The sequence below is a fragment of the Phasianus colchicus genome, chromosome 6 (genome assembly GCF_987193195.1).
Source record: "Phasianus colchicus chromosome 6, bPhaCol1.hap1.1, whole genome shotgun sequence".
Lineage (NCBI taxonomy): Eukaryota > Metazoa > Chordata > Aves > Galliformes > Phasianidae > Phasianus > Phasianus colchicus.
Window position 1 is genome coordinate 46,360,293 of NC_143441.1, and position 16,865 is coordinate 46,377,157.

Sequence of the window (16,865 nt, forward strand, 5' to 3'; positions counted from 1 at the left end):
TCACTGCTGAATGAAAGCCAAGAGCCAGGAACTGCACTGTGCAGCGTTGATGTGCCTGAGCTCCCATATGGAGCTAGTCCTCATTAATTCCTTCAAGAAACCTGTCAAAAGGAGATAACTGGGAACTGACCCCCGAAGTCTTATGCCAGTATCTAAATAAGAGAACCATCTTTCCAGAAAATGCTTCTTCCTTAGAGTTGAAGCTTCCTCCTAGCCCACACAAGAGGAGCGGCTGGTTTTGTGTAGACTCTCAGCAATGGAAGGCTCACTACCCCAGGCACCCAAACATGACAGAAACGTTCCCACAACAAAGCTTTTCATTATAGCATTGGGGCGAATCCATTTGCCTTCCTCCCACAAATTGTCTTAGGAAAGGCAACGGGATTAGTCATAGGCAGGAAAAAAGAGCATTGGAAGCCGTATGTACACAAAATATTTCTCACTATAGGTCTCTCTAATCAACTAATTGAGATCTCTCAGTAGCAATCACAAGTGGCTTAGAGATAGATCTTGGTCAGAAACAGTTAAATGTGTTACATGGAAATGCCTATAAGTATATATATATATATGTTTTAGTAGGCATGCATTACTACAATTTGGAATTATAGTCAGTTATTTACTTAAGGCCCTTAATAGCATCCCTCTTTTTAGAATGTTGCCTCTACTGCTCACTGCATCTGTGCAAAGCTGTAAATCTTGCAGAGGGAAGTTGGAGTCTGAGTTTATTGCCTAGTGAGATGAAAAATCAGCAAAGCCAGGAAGAGTGACCTTGCCCCGGTGACTTGGCAATTGCTGCCCTTCAGATGACACACAGTGCCAATGTATTTTGGAGGGGAGAAGAGAAAAAACAACCAAAAAAACCCCACCTTATGTCATGAATAGAGAAAATAACAACAGAAAAATGTTTGACTTGCAATGGGTTTCCAGCCCATAATGTTGGCACAACCCAATCCTTCTTATAAATATCCCAGCTCTCACACATCGCTGCTGCTCTCCTACCAACAACTTTCCCTTCTTCTAGAAGTTTATTCTGCACTCGTTCCTTTCTCCCATTCTCTCTCAATCTTTAAACAGTCTTCAGTGTATTTATATCCATGCACTGAGTGAGCTAATGTGAAAGTGCAAGTAAAGGAGGTAAGGGCAGATTTCCCCTTGCTTCTTCTCCTGCTCAGCTATCAAATAGTTATTCTTCCCTATTAAGCAGTCGACTTCCACGACACTTGCAGAAAGTCAATGTTTGCAACACTTTTATTCTGTCAGTTTTGATTAAAACTGGCCAATGAGTTAAGAATTTAGGAGATCAGGAAGGTCAGAAAAGTTCTGTTTGGTTGGTTGTTAATATCTGGTTTTCTGGGGGGAAAAGTAACATCTCACAAGCATTTCCATGTTTCAGAAGTTAGTGTCACAAAACACTCCTTCATTCTGACTCTTTTCTAGTCTACTACTTTGGGTTTGGGTTCTTTTTTGTTGTTTTTCAGCCCTGTTTTATACAATTCCATTTCTGAACTCTTCCTGGAATCAGTCGTGCATGGAGCTTCCTATGTTTTAATTAAAAACCTGAAACCATCAATCACGTCAATCTTCTGACTTGAAAAAATATATTTCTTTCCAATGGAAAAACATGCATTTCCTACAGCATCTGAAAATAAGATGAGGATGCCTTCAAGACAATGACAAACGTATCAATTATCACGTGCTAAGAATATAACCATTTTAGCCCCATCTCTTCCTTGTGCATTAAAGAATTAGGTTAGCAGCTTGATAAAATAAATTATTACTGATACTCAATAACATTTGCTGTTCAACCCAAAACTCAAACCAAACCAAGATGTACAAAGAAAGGAGGCTCAGCTTTGAAATTACAGGCAGGAGGACCTCCAATTTCAGGCTCTCTGATTATGCAAAGTGCTCATGAATGGGTTTAACTTGAAATATATGATTAGTCATGGAGCTAAGTAAACAGTTTCAGCAGACTCATCTGAACTGTTTGCGTACTTCCACAGCCCTCATCGCACAGCATCTTTTAGTACTCGTGCAGATGCATGATTAATGGGTTTAATCCTTAAAAAATCAGATGATAAAAGGAGCAATGACTGAATTCATTCTACAGGAGAGGCATGATATAAATCTGTGTGGCTATGTCTGCAAACTTGCAGGAACTGGGTATTCACTGACAAGGCACAAAGTTGCCAACCAGGTGAGCAGCAGCACTGGCATTTCAAACAGTAACATGACATGAAGCCTAGAAGATGGAACGTAAAGTCCGTGTTAAGTGATAAAATAAAAGAAGCTCACACAGCAAACCATAAATTTTGCATTTCTTTATGGTGCATCCCATTAGCCAACGCAGAAACATGCCTCGTAACAAAAAGCAGTTTTTTGAAATCCTTGGAGAAAACAGATAAATGAATAAATAAATAATACCCCACAAAACAGAAATACAAACACCAAAACACGCTTTGAAGAGTTGCAGAAGCAGCACCAACAGAAATGCTTACAAGAAGGCACAAACCCACACAACTCCCATTTAACAGCATAGCACTGTCATACAGATAAATGCAAGGGCCATGTTCGTTAGTACCAGAAAAACAACAGTGCAAATTGGACTGGAATCAGGTGTGAGGACCCAATTACATCTTGGTCGCATTCAGCTGAGTTCACAATCAGGTGCTTTATCCCAGCTATTTATTTTTTCCAGCTGCTAGCTAAGTAAACACAATGTGGCAAGAAGTGAACACAGCAGCTCTACCTGATCCGACACAACACACCAGCACCAATCTCTACCTTCTAAGCATTTTAACCCGTTTGAAGCAGGAGCGCGTTGGGACCGCGAGGCCGCAGCATCTTTAGTCCCTACAAACGCGGTTATCACCTCCCCGAGCCACAGCCCCGAAGGGATGCCAAGAAAGAAGGCTGAAGTTGGCAAAGTGCTGGGATGGAGCGGAGAGCAAGGGGTTGCCACCCCGGTTTTGGGGGGAAACGCTCCCGGCTACAGGTTTAGGGACAGAAGAGAGGAGAGCCCGAGCAGCCCCGCTTACCTTGGGCCCCTTGCCGCTGGAGCAGCGCACGTTGTTGGACACCCCGGCCGTCTGGTTCATGCTAGGGCCGGGCAGGAAAGTTGTGCCGCGGAGGGTTTGGAGAAGGCGGGCTGTCCCCGCAGCAGAACTTCACCCCCGGGCTCGGGGCTGTGCGCGCCGGCTGCGCACCCGGCTTCCCCGCTCCAAAGCAAACCCTAAAACAACCCGCGGCCGCCGGCTCCGCTTCCTCCCCCGCCCTCCAAAGCAGAGGCGAGGCGAGCCCGGTCTGCCCGCCCCCCGAGCTCCGGGGCCGCCGCGGCAGCGGGGAGGGAGGGAACGGCACCGCACGGTTCGGTTCGGCCCCGCTCCCCGGGGCGCGCTGTCCCGCAGCCCGGCCTCACCCAGCGCTCCCCCGCCGCAGCGCTCTCACTTCTCCGCCGTTTTTTTTTAATCCCCCCTCCCTTCCTCCAGCGTGGGAAATTGCGTTAAAAACCGCCAAGCCTTCCACTTGAGCACGGTTCTTTCTTTTTTCACCCCCCTCTTCCAGTGCTTGGGGCAGTTAGAGCAGCTGTCTCCGGTGAAATGAAAGGGTGGCTGTGATGCGATGGAGAGATGTTTATTTACTCGTAAGCCTCGGGATTTAGGTCTTAGTATAATTTATATAATTCTTCTTCCAGGTACACCGGACAGAAATGGGGGCTGTACAACCTCCCCCATTTTGCTGATAAAAATTGAAGTAAAAATAAAAATAAAAAAAAAAATCCACACAAACAGACAAAAAGTAAATCCACAGCATGAATCATGACCAGATCCTAGAAACACAGAAGGGATACATAAGGACCATCAAGTCCAGCTGTCTGCAGGCTCTGCGGGCCCTGGGCAGCCTGGTCTAGCATTAAATGAGGAGGTTGGTGGCCCTGCATGTGGCAAGGGGGTTGGAGATTCATGATCCTTGAGGTCCCTTCCAACCCTGGCCATTCTGTGATTCAGCCCACAAGGGCAAGTGTTGCCTCCTCTGTCCTTGCAACAAAAACTTGTGTGAGAATCTGTTTGCAAAGTAAGGAAAAGCAAAGAGACAACAAAACAGACTATAAACAACCCTACCTCTGACTAAGAAAATCTACCTAGCTGTAATCATACACAATTCATCTTATCAAATTGCATGGTTTATGGGTTTTTTTTCCCCTTAGGAGTTCAACTATCCAAAGAGATCACTGAAGGCACCGTATGCTTTCATAACATACTTTAAAGCCTTTAGATAAATGTTTCCCAGGTGCTGCTTCTGTCAGGGAAGCACTTGGGCCATACAGCAGCGCCTCAGAGAATCAAGTGGTTGGGTTGCTCCTCACGCACCAGAGCCAACACCGCTTTAGAAAAGCCCAGCTCTCCCATTTCTGAGGGATACGTGCACCACTACATGCTTCACTGGCTAAATCTTCATGCTGTGTGGCTAGTAGAGACCATCATGGAAGCTGACTGCAGAAGAAAGTGTAGTTAAAAGGTAAACTTGGTTGGAGCCACGAACCTTCACGCTCTGATATAGGAGAGAAGCCCCAGAGCCTCAGCATGTTGTCAACATGCTCCCCCTTCAGCAGCAGCGCATACAGTTTTGAGATGAGCAGATACTCAATGTCTGGTTTGCTAAAAGAAACGGGTGTCCCCCCCCCAGAGAGAAACCATCTCTTCAGAAAGAGTTACCACACTCTGCTCCTTGGTCTCCCAGTATCTGCTCCCTTTGCTCTATATCCCTCTGGTGGCTTTTACTTCTTGTTCCAATTAGGAGTTGAAGTTTACTCTCTGACTGCTTCCTTCAGTGGCTTTTCTGTCTTCCTAACCAAGATATTATAAATCCAATTGTAGACTTTAAGTTGCATATTTGATGGGCCCCACTGACATTATTGCCTCTCAGTAGTTTCTGCACTGAGACATGCAGTCATCCCTGGAGTATTTGCAGTTGTACAAGGATGTGCAATGCTTTCCAAAATCAGAGATAGGCAAGCAAAGCTGCCCAGAGAGATACATGGCAAAGCCTTATGAGCACTGCATGCAACTGGTGAAAAATCTGTTCTTCTGTCTTGCCTTCCAAGCCAAATTCTTCAGGTAAATAAAGGAAATACATAACTGATATGTATATATAGGTGTATACGTGTGTATTTATTCCAGCTTACACATTCTCTTCCTTGCACAACAAACACTTTGTATTACAAGCTGATAATGGGAGCTTCAGTCCAGGCTGTTTTAGCTCAGTTTTGTCCTGAAGGAAACAAGGATATGAAAGATATTATCCCACTACCCTTCCCAAGCAGTAACCTCCTCTTCCTTCCACAGCCGGACCAGCAGAGCAGACAGAGCTATTTTCACTGTAGGGTACATTTTGTCTTATGCTCTGACAAGAGTGAGCCAGGGAAAGCCTCCTGCTCCGTCTCATTTTTCCATTTAATGCCTGCACAGATCTCCACTTGCAGAAGTCCCCATTCTCCCCTAAAACCAAGACAGCACCGTACTTATAGCTTCCATTTGGGTTAGTAGGGAGAAAAGATTTGCTTTCAGAGCAGTTGATATTTATTAACACTTGAAAAAAGACTACTTAATGCACAGTAGAAGTTAAGCCTTTGAAATTTGTGAGAAGTTGATACAACTGCAAGTTCTGTTCATTCCTACATATATCATCTTGGAGGAAAAAAAATAGCCACCATCTTCTGCCATCAGTGCCCTTTCTTCCCTGGGGAAGCCCTCACCTCTGCCCACACTCTTATGGCTCCTTGCAAGCAGGATGTACTCATCCTACAGGTTCCAGCATCATTTGCCCATTGCTTCAGCTAAGGCCCCCACGTACTGCAGAAAAACAAACATGAAATCATTCAAGTCTGTTCTCTATGCGAAAGTGTCTTTTATACATCTAGAAAAGAAGAGATAATGCCACAAACAGCACCAAGTTTTAAAGTACATATGAGAAGAGCGAGTGTTTTATAGATTAGTATTCGTAGACTGTTCAGTGAAGTGTGAAGGAACAACAATATACTGTCATATAAGCTCCAGCATATAAACATCCTTTGGCATTTTACACTTTGAAAAGGATTATACATAAGCTGAGCTGAGAAGAGTATTAAGAAGGAATCTTAGTCATACTTTTTGGGAGCACTTCGTAAAGAGAGCTAATCTGTCTTTGGAGCTGAGCAAGAGCTATGCAAAATGGATACGGGGAAATACACACAATAATGACTTAAGATTTAAAAAAAAACAGCCAAAATTATGTCATAGAATTAAAGAAATTTAATGTGTTGAGAGTTCTTCAAATTCTTTAGGTTCATATTTCAGAAGTGAAGCCTGCAAAATAAAAATAAGAGCTTTACAGATCTATACTTTCTCCAAAAATTGAGACTTTTGGAGAAACATCCAGTGTCACAAATCTCACCATTAAACCGGGTGACTGCTGAGCATTAAATGCATCCAGTTTCAAGTTCCAGTTCAGACTGAGATGAGGCTGTATCTAAAATACACCCCCACATTTATAAGTTATTTCTGTGAGTCTATTTTGATCTAAATTTGGGCTGTCTGGTGCATGGTATCACTGCTCTGTGAACTCCAGGGGTGCTCAGGCTTTCACAGTAATATGGCAAAGATATAATACTTCCTATTTCCTTTTCTGACATTTGCAATTGGAAGCTCCTCAAGGCAGACAAACACTTAATACCACTGCAATTTTTGACATCACTTGTGACGTAACCAGAAAGGCACATCCATTTTGTATGAACTTGCACAAAAGTCAAAGGGTTGCAGAGAACACGAAGAGTCACCTGGACAGAGAAATGCGATTAAAAGCGTGGCGTAAGGAAAATACTTAGAAAGATGAGCAGTAAACATGCAGTGAATGCAGAGGAGAGTGCAGGAGATGAGAAGGATGTGAAAATTGAGACCACGGAGTGCTAAGGAACACAGTTCTAAAAATCAATGCAAAGATGGATCAGGAATGAATGCAAAAAGCACAGCATGGGGAGGCTATAATTAGATGATTTAGTCATAGCCAGAAGCCTGACTGAGCTTTTTGAATCCACTGAAGTGGACACAGCTAATGCAGAGTTTGGCTTGATTGTTAGAGTTCTTCCCATGACAGCAGCTCAGAGGAGGCTCACAACATCTTTTAGTCTCTATTAAGGCAATACAGGTAAAAATCCACCGCTGCACACAGGTGACTCTCACCCCGTGGAAAGAAATATACATTCAGACAAGGCTGAGCATCCCCTGCAGCAGTTGCACTTCTGGGAGCCCTGATATGGGCTCAGCAAAACACTGGAGAGAGGGAATAACCCCAGCAGTGCTTGGTTCTGTTCTGTCCAATCATGCTCTGCAGTGATATCACAAGCAAGCAGTCTCCAAGCTCACTTTCCTCTTACTGCAGCCAGCAGTGAAGGAACATAGTGATGGGAAAAATAAGTAATACTGAAGCAAACATTAAATCACCCCTAAACAGTGCCAGCGATGTGGAAATCCAGGCTTTGTGAATAGGAAGGGATCATAGAACTACTAAGATTGGAAAAGACCACTAAGGTCATCTAGTCCATCTGTTGACACACCTCCACCATGCCTAACCCATGCTCCTCAGTGCAACATCTCCATGTTTCTTGAACACCTCCAGGCTCAATGACTCCACTACTTTCCTGCATGGCCTGTGCCAATGCTTCATCACTCTTTCTGAACAAATATTTTTTCAAATATCCAATCTGAGGTGTTGAAGGATACGTCCAAAGACCCTCAAAACCTTAATCATGAACAGTCTTCTCCCAGCAGACTATCAGGATGCATCCATGCTGACTGTAACTTCAGGTAAACATCAAGCTGATGCTGCCAGCACAGAGCTCAGCAAGATATGTTATTCTCCCCTCTCAAAGTACAAACTTCACACAACCAGAGCCAGCTCACAGCATCCCCACAATCCCTTGAAGGCTGCACAGGTTGTAAATCCATTCCTGAAAGAAGCTGTCCCAGTGAGAATCTGAGAAGTGAGAATGTGAGAGCCACAGATCCACACTTTTTTGGTATCATTCTGTCCTAGAGCACTCACAACAGTTCTCATGGTAACCAAACCTGTCCCATCTCCTCTGTTACATTTCCCAGTCCTTCTTTTCTCTGGCCCATTGCTCCCCCAAGACACAATGGCAAAAAGGTGCTTAGAAAACAAGCAATTAATGGGACATCAGCTGGGCTCCTCAGCTTACCCATAGTATTGTCCCACAATTCCCTGCCTACTCAATCTGCCAGTGTAATTCAGGAGGAAGCAGTAGCTTGAGCCTAAGCATGGCATCTTGGATCCAAGCTGCACCAGGGCTGTAGGATCTCTGGAGCAAAGACAATGGCCTAGATTTGATAAAGGACTTCAATGGAACTGAAACACCCAGTTAGAAAACAGTTAATCTCAATTTTGTTTCTGTGGCTCTGACAGGCTCCTAAATTCAATGAGCTCAATGGATACCCAGAAAGCCCACATCTCCAATGAACCAGTCCAGCAAAAGAAACAGGGCTCATATTACTAAATAGCACATACCCAGGATGAACCTCATCCACAGAGCACTGTTAAGAGCATTTTCATATACGTCTGTTTTTTGTCTCCTTCTGACTGCACTCTATTTCACATTATACAGCTGCTGGGTAAGCAGTCCTTTGGCCTGATACGTTAACACTCCCAGTTGGATGCACCCTAACTATTAGGAATGTTTTAAGAATGACATTATTAAGTAATAATTTACTCATCTCATTTAGTCTATGAGGTCTCCTTATGAAGGTATGTTATTTCTCAGTACCACTCTAGCTCTCACTCTAATTTATTTATACTTAATGACCTTTCAAAGTCATCTCACCACATTACTCTCAGCTTAAGAATATAGATGGGATATAAATCACATTATATGACATTACAAAAATCTTGCATAATTAATACAGATTATAAACGTAAGAAAAATCATCCAAAAAAACCTTGCCATCAAATGTTTCTCAGGCTAGGTGATGACTATTAATTTTATAAATGAATGGGAAATTTTCATTCAAATCTCACCTTTGCAGAAGAAGCATGCTGTGTAAAGCAGTTGAAAGAGTGGTCTGCACGTATTGAAAATGAATGGTGTTAATCTGGCTAAAGCATTGGTACTACCTTCTGCAAATGGGTAGGGGAGGGATTTCTGCAATGATGCCATAATCCACAAGACGGTGCAATACTTTGGCCATGCACATGGATGGCACATTCAAAGAGCAGCTCTGACTCTTGCACTGATCACTACTTAGATATTTTGAAACCTCAAGTCACCTTTGAAAACCATTGGGGTGTACAAAAATCCATAAAAATGAAAAAAAAAAAAAAAAAAAAAGATAGCAGGAATTCCAGTCCATTTATCTGGATTTCTCAGCACTTCATCTCTCATGTTCTTCATTAGTAATCATTCAGAGATGAAGTAGCCAATACAGTATAGTGGCTGCAGTGTCTCTGTGAATCCTGAGCATAAGAGAAGGATAAGGAGATTTGTGTCCACTAAATCAGAATTTTTGTAAGACTGAACAGTCTTTCCATATCATCACATTAAGACTTTCCAGCCAAAACTATTAAGGTCCTGCCCACTCCCTATAAACGTGATTTGTAGAGAGAGAGGAAAAAAAAAAAAAAAATCTATTGAGGTGAAAATACAGTATTTTTCCAAGGGTCAGTTTTGATCAAAAATTCCCAAGCAGCCTTAGTTTTCATTTTTGTTCTCCGTGAAGAATGTGCAATACACACAGAATCCTCAGGACAAGTAAAGCATTTGCTTAGATGTAAAAGGAATAGAAAAAAAAAAAAAAAAAAGAAGAAGAGAGAAGAGAAAAAAAGATGCTTTAAGCCAAGGTTCTTGAAAACAGAGGAGTTATTTTGAATGCTTCAGTTACTGGATGACCAGCCTCTTTTTCACAGAGCGTGGAACCATGAGCTTCTACTCCATAAAAACGGGTGCCTTTAAGATGACTTTCATTAAACTCCTCAAAATCAAATAGCTGCATCTATTGCATTTTAACTGTTTATTTGGGCAACTTGCAGTGGGAATTAGAGGATGAGCAAAATATGACCCATCAGCTGGTAGCATATACCTCCTGTTTGTGAAATATGTATTACATATACACAGCAGCCACCCCCACCTGGGCTGTCCCTTCTGATCCAAAGGGGCTTTACCCTTCCTTTCTCCTCCTGTTCTTAAGTTTGAAGAGAATGTTCAGAAATGAAATTACCACGAATCCCTTCTATGTCCAAATTCTAAGCCCGTACAATTTGCTGTAAAACTGTCACATGAACGTTTGTAGATTTTCTAGAATCAGTGGTAAAAACCCTCTGTTAAGTCAACATGAAGACTATCTGGGGACAACTTCCACAACACACTATTAAAAGTTCAAAACTTTACAAGAAAAGAAAACACTACTGGAAAACAACAGTAGGATGTACAGAAACACAGATAACCTGGTGAAGTTCACATTAACCAGAGCTGCACAGAGATATTTAGGCAGTACTACCTTTTCATGGTGTTCGTCCTGAGCAATGGAGGCTTTGCCATCTCAGTTTGGTACAGCTGTGACTGATGTGAGGTGAGCCTGTGCAGAATATGCATTGTCCCTCATTCCATTGCTGTGGGACAGCCCAACCCAGTGGCTTCAGCTTTGGGCTGAAGCCCTAAGTTAAGGTTCTGTCCTCACTGACATCACCACAAGATCTAAAGAAGTAAAAAAAGCCTAAAAACATTTTTCTAGAGAACACCGTAGCAGGCCTTTAAAACCACACGGCACCGAATTATCAAACTATCACATCGTGTTTGCAGATATTGCCCAGGAATCTCTCTCCCATCTACTATTTCTTAAGTATTTTACCTTGCACTTTTGGTGTAAGTTACATTGTCTTACACATAATTTACTTTAAAATTAACCCCCACACAGACAACATCCGCAAAGCAGCAAGAAAAAAGTCATTGCTTACCACTGAGGCTTGAAAAGGAAAACAACAACAGGAAGAACTCAGACAGGAGATGCGTATTGGCAACCATCAGTGAAACACTAAAGACTTAGCTTTGCAAAACAAGTCCATCTGGTGAAGAGTAGTGATGGCTGCTGCAACAGAAAATTCAGGAGTAAATGAGGTGTATTCATTTTGTACATTTGTAAATTTGAAAGAAAAAGCTTAGACAGTTCTCCCTTCCCCCCTCAAGAACAGTGATCTACAGCTCAATTCTCAGTATAGGCAACTCTAAAAGTTCACAGCTGGTCTCAGAAGAGTTCAGACCATAGCTTGTGGAGACAAGGCTTAGCTATGCATCCAATGGATATAACATTTGCACCTTATGGCTCCTATCTTCCCAATGAAGCCTAGTTTTAGCTGTGCATTAGTTATGGTTTGAAGAGCTGTGGTTAATAGAGCTGTGATCACATTCTCATCTCAGCCTCAGATCCCATCCCTCAGATTCACCTCACCAGCAGATTGAACCTGAATCCCTCCTCCTCAGCCCTTCAGCTAAACTTACCATATCATCCCAATGCTTCCCACCTGTGCTCAGAAATCTCCTATGGAAGATCTAACTCACCAAGGAACAGGTGTGTTGGCTGGCTCCAGCCTATGACCCTCCAAAAACCTGAGATTGTAACAACCTCTCTGGTTGTTTATGGCTCAGGCACAAAATGTCAGTGCAATAAGGTGACATCTTCAGGCACTCTGGGCTGCTTCAGAGCTACCCGTTTCTGGAAAGCCTACAGCCAAAGCCTATCAGACATCTAAGGCAAAGTACTTTTGTAGAAGTACTCCCAAAGGACGAGACCTGAAAACAAACCATGTAACGTGCCCTACCTATCAGGGGATTTCAATCTCTGCTACAGTTTTAGCTGGTTTAGTTGCTTTAAATGTTTGTGGGTTTTTGTTGTTGTTGTTTGTTTTTTGTGGCTAGGATTTAGAGTGGTTGTTGTTGTTTAAGCTGGCTGTACTGTCTCTCCAAGTGTAGTCACCTGGCATTGCTGCATGGGAACAACTTTTAGTTGCCTGGAAAAAAAAAAAAAATATATATATATATATATATATATATATATATAAAAAGCAATGCAGCCCACAGCACATACATTCATAAGAATTCATAAGCAAGGAGAGAAAACTTTTGAGACAACAGATTATCCCTGCATCGTGGGCGTCGAATGAAGCAACCATTGCTGTAGCAGTTACCAGATGAATTGATGGCATTGCTGTGCAAATGTTTGCCTTTTCTAAGTTTTCCTCCCCTCCTGCATACTGCTTCTGGTGTCTTGATCAAAATATTTACAGAAATAAATTCTTCTGTATGGAGTGTTAGATAAATTGCAAATCTTATAGGAAAACAGAGCGAACTTAACAAGAATGTTCTTGGCTTAAATGGATCAATACTTAACAGACGGCTGCTTTGAACCATAGAGTCTGTCTAGGCTCTCCCCCCACACACACCTCCATATAAGAGATAAATGAAGCATAGTTTGCACTCTAATGCTCTATGGGAAGTCAGAAGAATTCACCGCAGTGTGATGAAAAAGCTTGCAATACGGATACTACCTAATTAATATTAAGGGGATGCTGTCCAGTCTTTTAAACTAAAAAGTAAGTGTAGCTTGTGTACTTAAAGTTGTAAAACCTCATAAGAAATGTGGTCTCTATTAATTACAGCCTGCTGGGAAGGGGAGGGGGATATTAAGTCGATCCTTTTAGTGATGAATTATTCAAAATGAAAAGGAATAAAAACAATTGACAGCAGCATTAGAGGCAAGCCCTATATATTAACTCGCACTACACATTGGTGGTTCTATAGCAACGCATGCATACTCCTAATTTGTCAAATAGATTAAGCCACTGGGGTGCTCTTGCTGACATGTTACATTTAGAATTAATCAGCGCAGGACTGATGAGGAGGTATGTTATTAAGATAGTTGTAACAAGTGTAAAATTCTCATTTTCTTTTTTAAGAGTTAGGCAGAAACGACACTCAGCCTTAAGGATTACAAGTACACACTTATTTGGAGCAAAAGAACTATATTCTAGTTCTTGTTCTAAAGTTACCGTGACCAACGTTATGATCTTCTGAAGAAAAGCTTTTGATAAAACATGTACACGTAGAAATAACGTAAAGAAGAAGTCAGGATTTCTACATATTTCAGATGCAATCTAAAGAATATGGGCAGCATTCACAGAGAGCATAAGTTTCAGGCTCCAAGACTATAAAAAATGACACAGTTCGTAACCTTTCTTTAGTGTTATAATCAGTAACAAAACTGCTTTAACAATATGTTTTGAAGTATTGACTGCAATAGACAGAAATCCCTACTCACTTGGCATTGCAGGCAACGCCAAGGTCTTAAAAACAGACATCTCAAATAAACTCTAGAAATCATCCTTCAAACTCATTATATATAAAATAAATACTGGGGGGAAAAAGTGAATCCTGCTGAAACAAAGCTGCTACATGAGTCTAGCTATAAATTATCTTCTATTTTTTCTCCATTTTCTCTCCACAGATGATTTTTAGCTTTCAGAAAAATAGTATATATTTTCAGGCTAATAAAACATCTTCAAATTCCCTCACACACCAAGCTGCACAACCAACAATTACTAGATGAAAAACGTGAAGGATATCATAGGAGAAAGCCTCATAAGCATAGAAGTAATGAAGACCAACATCTTAGGAATTGAGCTTTCTCATCTCCAAAATAGGACGAGCCTCAGCTGAAACATTTGTTCCAGTTGGCATGTTTGTAACAGCTGTCCTCAATTTAGGTTCTCTAGTAAGGGTTGGCTTCAGACTGTAGCCCTTTCCTTGGTGAGGATTTGCTGTAGTCTCCATCCCTCTTTTCTCAGGCTATTTTCACGTCTTGCGTAATAACTCTGAGGCTCCCAATTTTCCATCTGAGGTGTTTTTAAATAGCCAGTACCTTCAAAAGTTTTTAGGGCATATTTATGTACAGAGACACGCACACAAACATGCATGCATATAAATATATATATATGGAGAGAGAGAATGTATGAATATATACAATACAGATATAAGTGCAGATACATTAACCTGAGATGAAGTATGTGTTTTGGCAATTTCTCATTTATTCTCAAGATGCAAATTCCTAATGGATGATGATGGTGTTGATATGGATTTCTTGTGAGATCTTACAGTGGGCGACTTTAAGTCCAGCCTATTATAATATGCCTTCTTCTAAGCCTGATGAAGTCCAACCCAATCTGACCTCCAGTGGCTAATTGAAGTCTTTGCTCTTTCTCATCTTTAGTGTTGGAGTTGTGAAGAGGGTAGAAAATTCAAATTGCCATTCATCTTCTGCTTGTTTATATACTTCATATTAAAAAAAAATTAATTGTTCAGACATTAAAACTAATCATTTTCATCTGTTACCTGACTGTTCAAGTGTGTTGTTTGGTATTTCTGTGAATTCAGCTTGACTGAATTGGACAGAATGTGGCAATTGAAAGGGTAGATCTTAATGCTGCAAATGTTTATTGAAGTACATAAAAGCAACTTAAGCTTACAGAGCAGTCTGATTTTAGGTCAAATCATGTAGTCAGAAATTAGGATGCTAAGAGGTCTCTAAAAAGAGAAATAAGAAGAATGAGTAGAAGATGTTGCCACTCCTTAGATATATCTGTGTCAACAGAAAAATTGGAATTCAAGAGGTTTTTCTTGTTGGATTTGTGCTCGTCTTAAAAAAAATGTAGATACAGATCTGTTTGTATGTCTAATAGCAGTGGCTTTGTGTTCTCCTTCACACTGATAAGAAGATGACTCCATCTTAGTGAAGGTCAATAGCCTTGTTTTAATAAGGTCTCAGAAGTGGCAAACTGGAATTTTCTCCCCTCTAATTCTGTTTTCTTCATGATTTTGATCTGGTTTTCCATATTTTTTTTTTCTTTATTATTTTCTCTAATGGATAGATTTGCCTGACATCTGATTCTGCCCAGTTGATAGAACACTTCAATCACCATCACATCTAATCTCTCTCTTTGAAATTTTCTATTTATTTACACTCAAATATGCTATTTTCCAGATCCAGAGAAAGCCTCAACACTCCTTGTCTTCTCTTCTTATACTAGACATAAGGTATTTTGAACGTTGAAACTCCCAATGTACATGAAGTTCTGTGTGAGGGGATAGTGAGAAGAACTGCCTGGAGAACATGGAAGAGATCAGTTTTATCCATATCTGACTCCCTGGGCACATCAGTTGAGGCAAAAAAAATATGCATCAGAAACTGATTTCTTCAAAACTGTCTTCACCTGGTAGTGTGGTTGCCATCTTTCAATAATAACCAACTTCTAAAAGCACTTCACCAGGATATGGTGGACCTAGGTTTGGCTGTCTTATATCATGGATATATCTGGAGCACATCATCTGACCAAAAATTAATGGTGAACTTGGGGTGTGTGGGAGGTTTCTTTTTGAGTAGAAAGCTCTGGGTGGCACTCTCATTTGCTCTTGTTGTAGCTTCTGCTTTGGCTTTTTTGGCTTTTTGCATAAAGATCCTATAGACCAAAGAACATAGCTTCTGTATCTTTTGGTTGAGGAACTCAGGTGCAGAAAGAAGGAAGTAGGAGGCCGCTAGCTTGCTTGGCTGGTAAAAGTTTTGATGTGCTCAAAGGTGATGCTGGTGTCTTGTGGCTACTGAATTATCCAGCACGGGGTATGTGTGATACATAAGCCTTGTCACTACTGCAGTAAATCCTTTGTAAGGCAATATTGACCTCTGCTGTGTTTCTCCAGGAAAGAACAGAGCTCAATCCTGAACTGAAGAAGGTAATGCAGTAAGCACATGAACTACAGAGAGAGCAGGATTTAAGAAATATGTCCATCTGCTGCATCTCTTCTGCTCTTTCAGACTCTTTCCTACTCCAGCTGTGAAATTCCTTCTAAGGCATTTATTTTCCCCAGGCATTTCATGGAATAACAAGTTGATGGAAAACCAATTAGAAGTCCAAGAGCCAAGTGTTCAAGCCCTCCATGGGCCTAGTGGTCCAAGCATGCTACCAGGCTGCTCCCACCTCACAGGACATCTTTGCCAAAACTAGGAATTGGACCTGGTTCAGCACTCTCCACCATGAGGACTGAGAGGAAGTTTGCTTTGGCAGAAGGAATTAGTGCCAGAGGTAATAAGCTCTGTCTCAAGACAGTGATTTTAGTGAAAAATACATCAATATAGGACCACATTTGTTGGACTCAATCTCATCAATATTTAGTGCCGATATAAAGAATCCTATAATACAGAGCTGATACAATTAATGTATGGTCTTAATCCTTCCCTAAGATTCACACAAACATGCATGTGCTGACTGCTATATCATTAACTTTCATGACAAAGTACAATCACTGTTTTTTTTTGTCTTCTTCCTGTCACAGTGTAGCTCTGCTTGATTTAAGTGGCATTCATGCCCATAACATACAAGGATGATAACTAGGTCTTACAGGTTATTAGTGTCTATGCTAAAAATAACAGTAGAGAAAGCAGGAAATGTGTTACATTGCAAATCTCTTTCCTGCTCCACATGTTACAAGTTGGCACATAATGTACTTTATTCCTAATTAAAATATGGCAGGGCTTTTTTTTGCAGTGCTTCGTTATCCGTTCGCAAAGAGGCATGGCCCCATCAGCCTTATGATGAGATGCCACCAAATAAAATGATTATGGCAAAAAGCAATCTAGGGAGAAGCTATTATCTGGTTTCCTACAAAAACTGTTTCTAGGCTTATTAGCTTGAATTACACAGTAGAAATTGAACTTAGGAAAGTTCACGCTATCCATTTTACAGCCTAACTGAAGGGTGTTAAACCTCCTTTAGAGAGA

At 41.3% G+C, this 16,865-nt stretch overlaps 1 protein-coding gene and 1 long non-coding RNA gene across 2 annotated transcripts in view; both read right to left on the reverse strand.

The window, feature by feature from the left end:
- DPP6 (dipeptidyl peptidase like 6) overlaps positions 1 to 3,244 on the reverse strand; it is a 495,216-nt gene extending 491,972 nt beyond the window's left edge. Inside the window, exon 1 of the mRNA XM_090143146.1 lies at positions 3,039 to 3,244. Coding sequence (XP_089999272.1) covers positions 3,039 to 3,098 — 60 coding nt within the window. The 5' untranslated portion in view covers positions 3,099 to 3,244. The remainder of the gene's footprint in view (positions 1 to 3,038) is intronic.
- Positions 3,245 to 4,850: 1,606 nt separating this feature from the next.
- On the reverse strand, positions 4,851 to 11,496 carry LOC149917587 (uncharacterized). The gene is made up of 4 exons (XR_016467557.1): positions 11,357 to 11,496; positions 10,999 to 11,129; positions 10,542 to 10,619; positions 4,851 to 5,852 (listed from the first exon to the last, which is right to left on the reverse strand). It is a non-coding gene; the product is annotated as an uncharacterized LOC149917587 (long non-coding RNA).
- Positions 11,497 to 16,865: the final 5,369 nt, after the last annotated feature.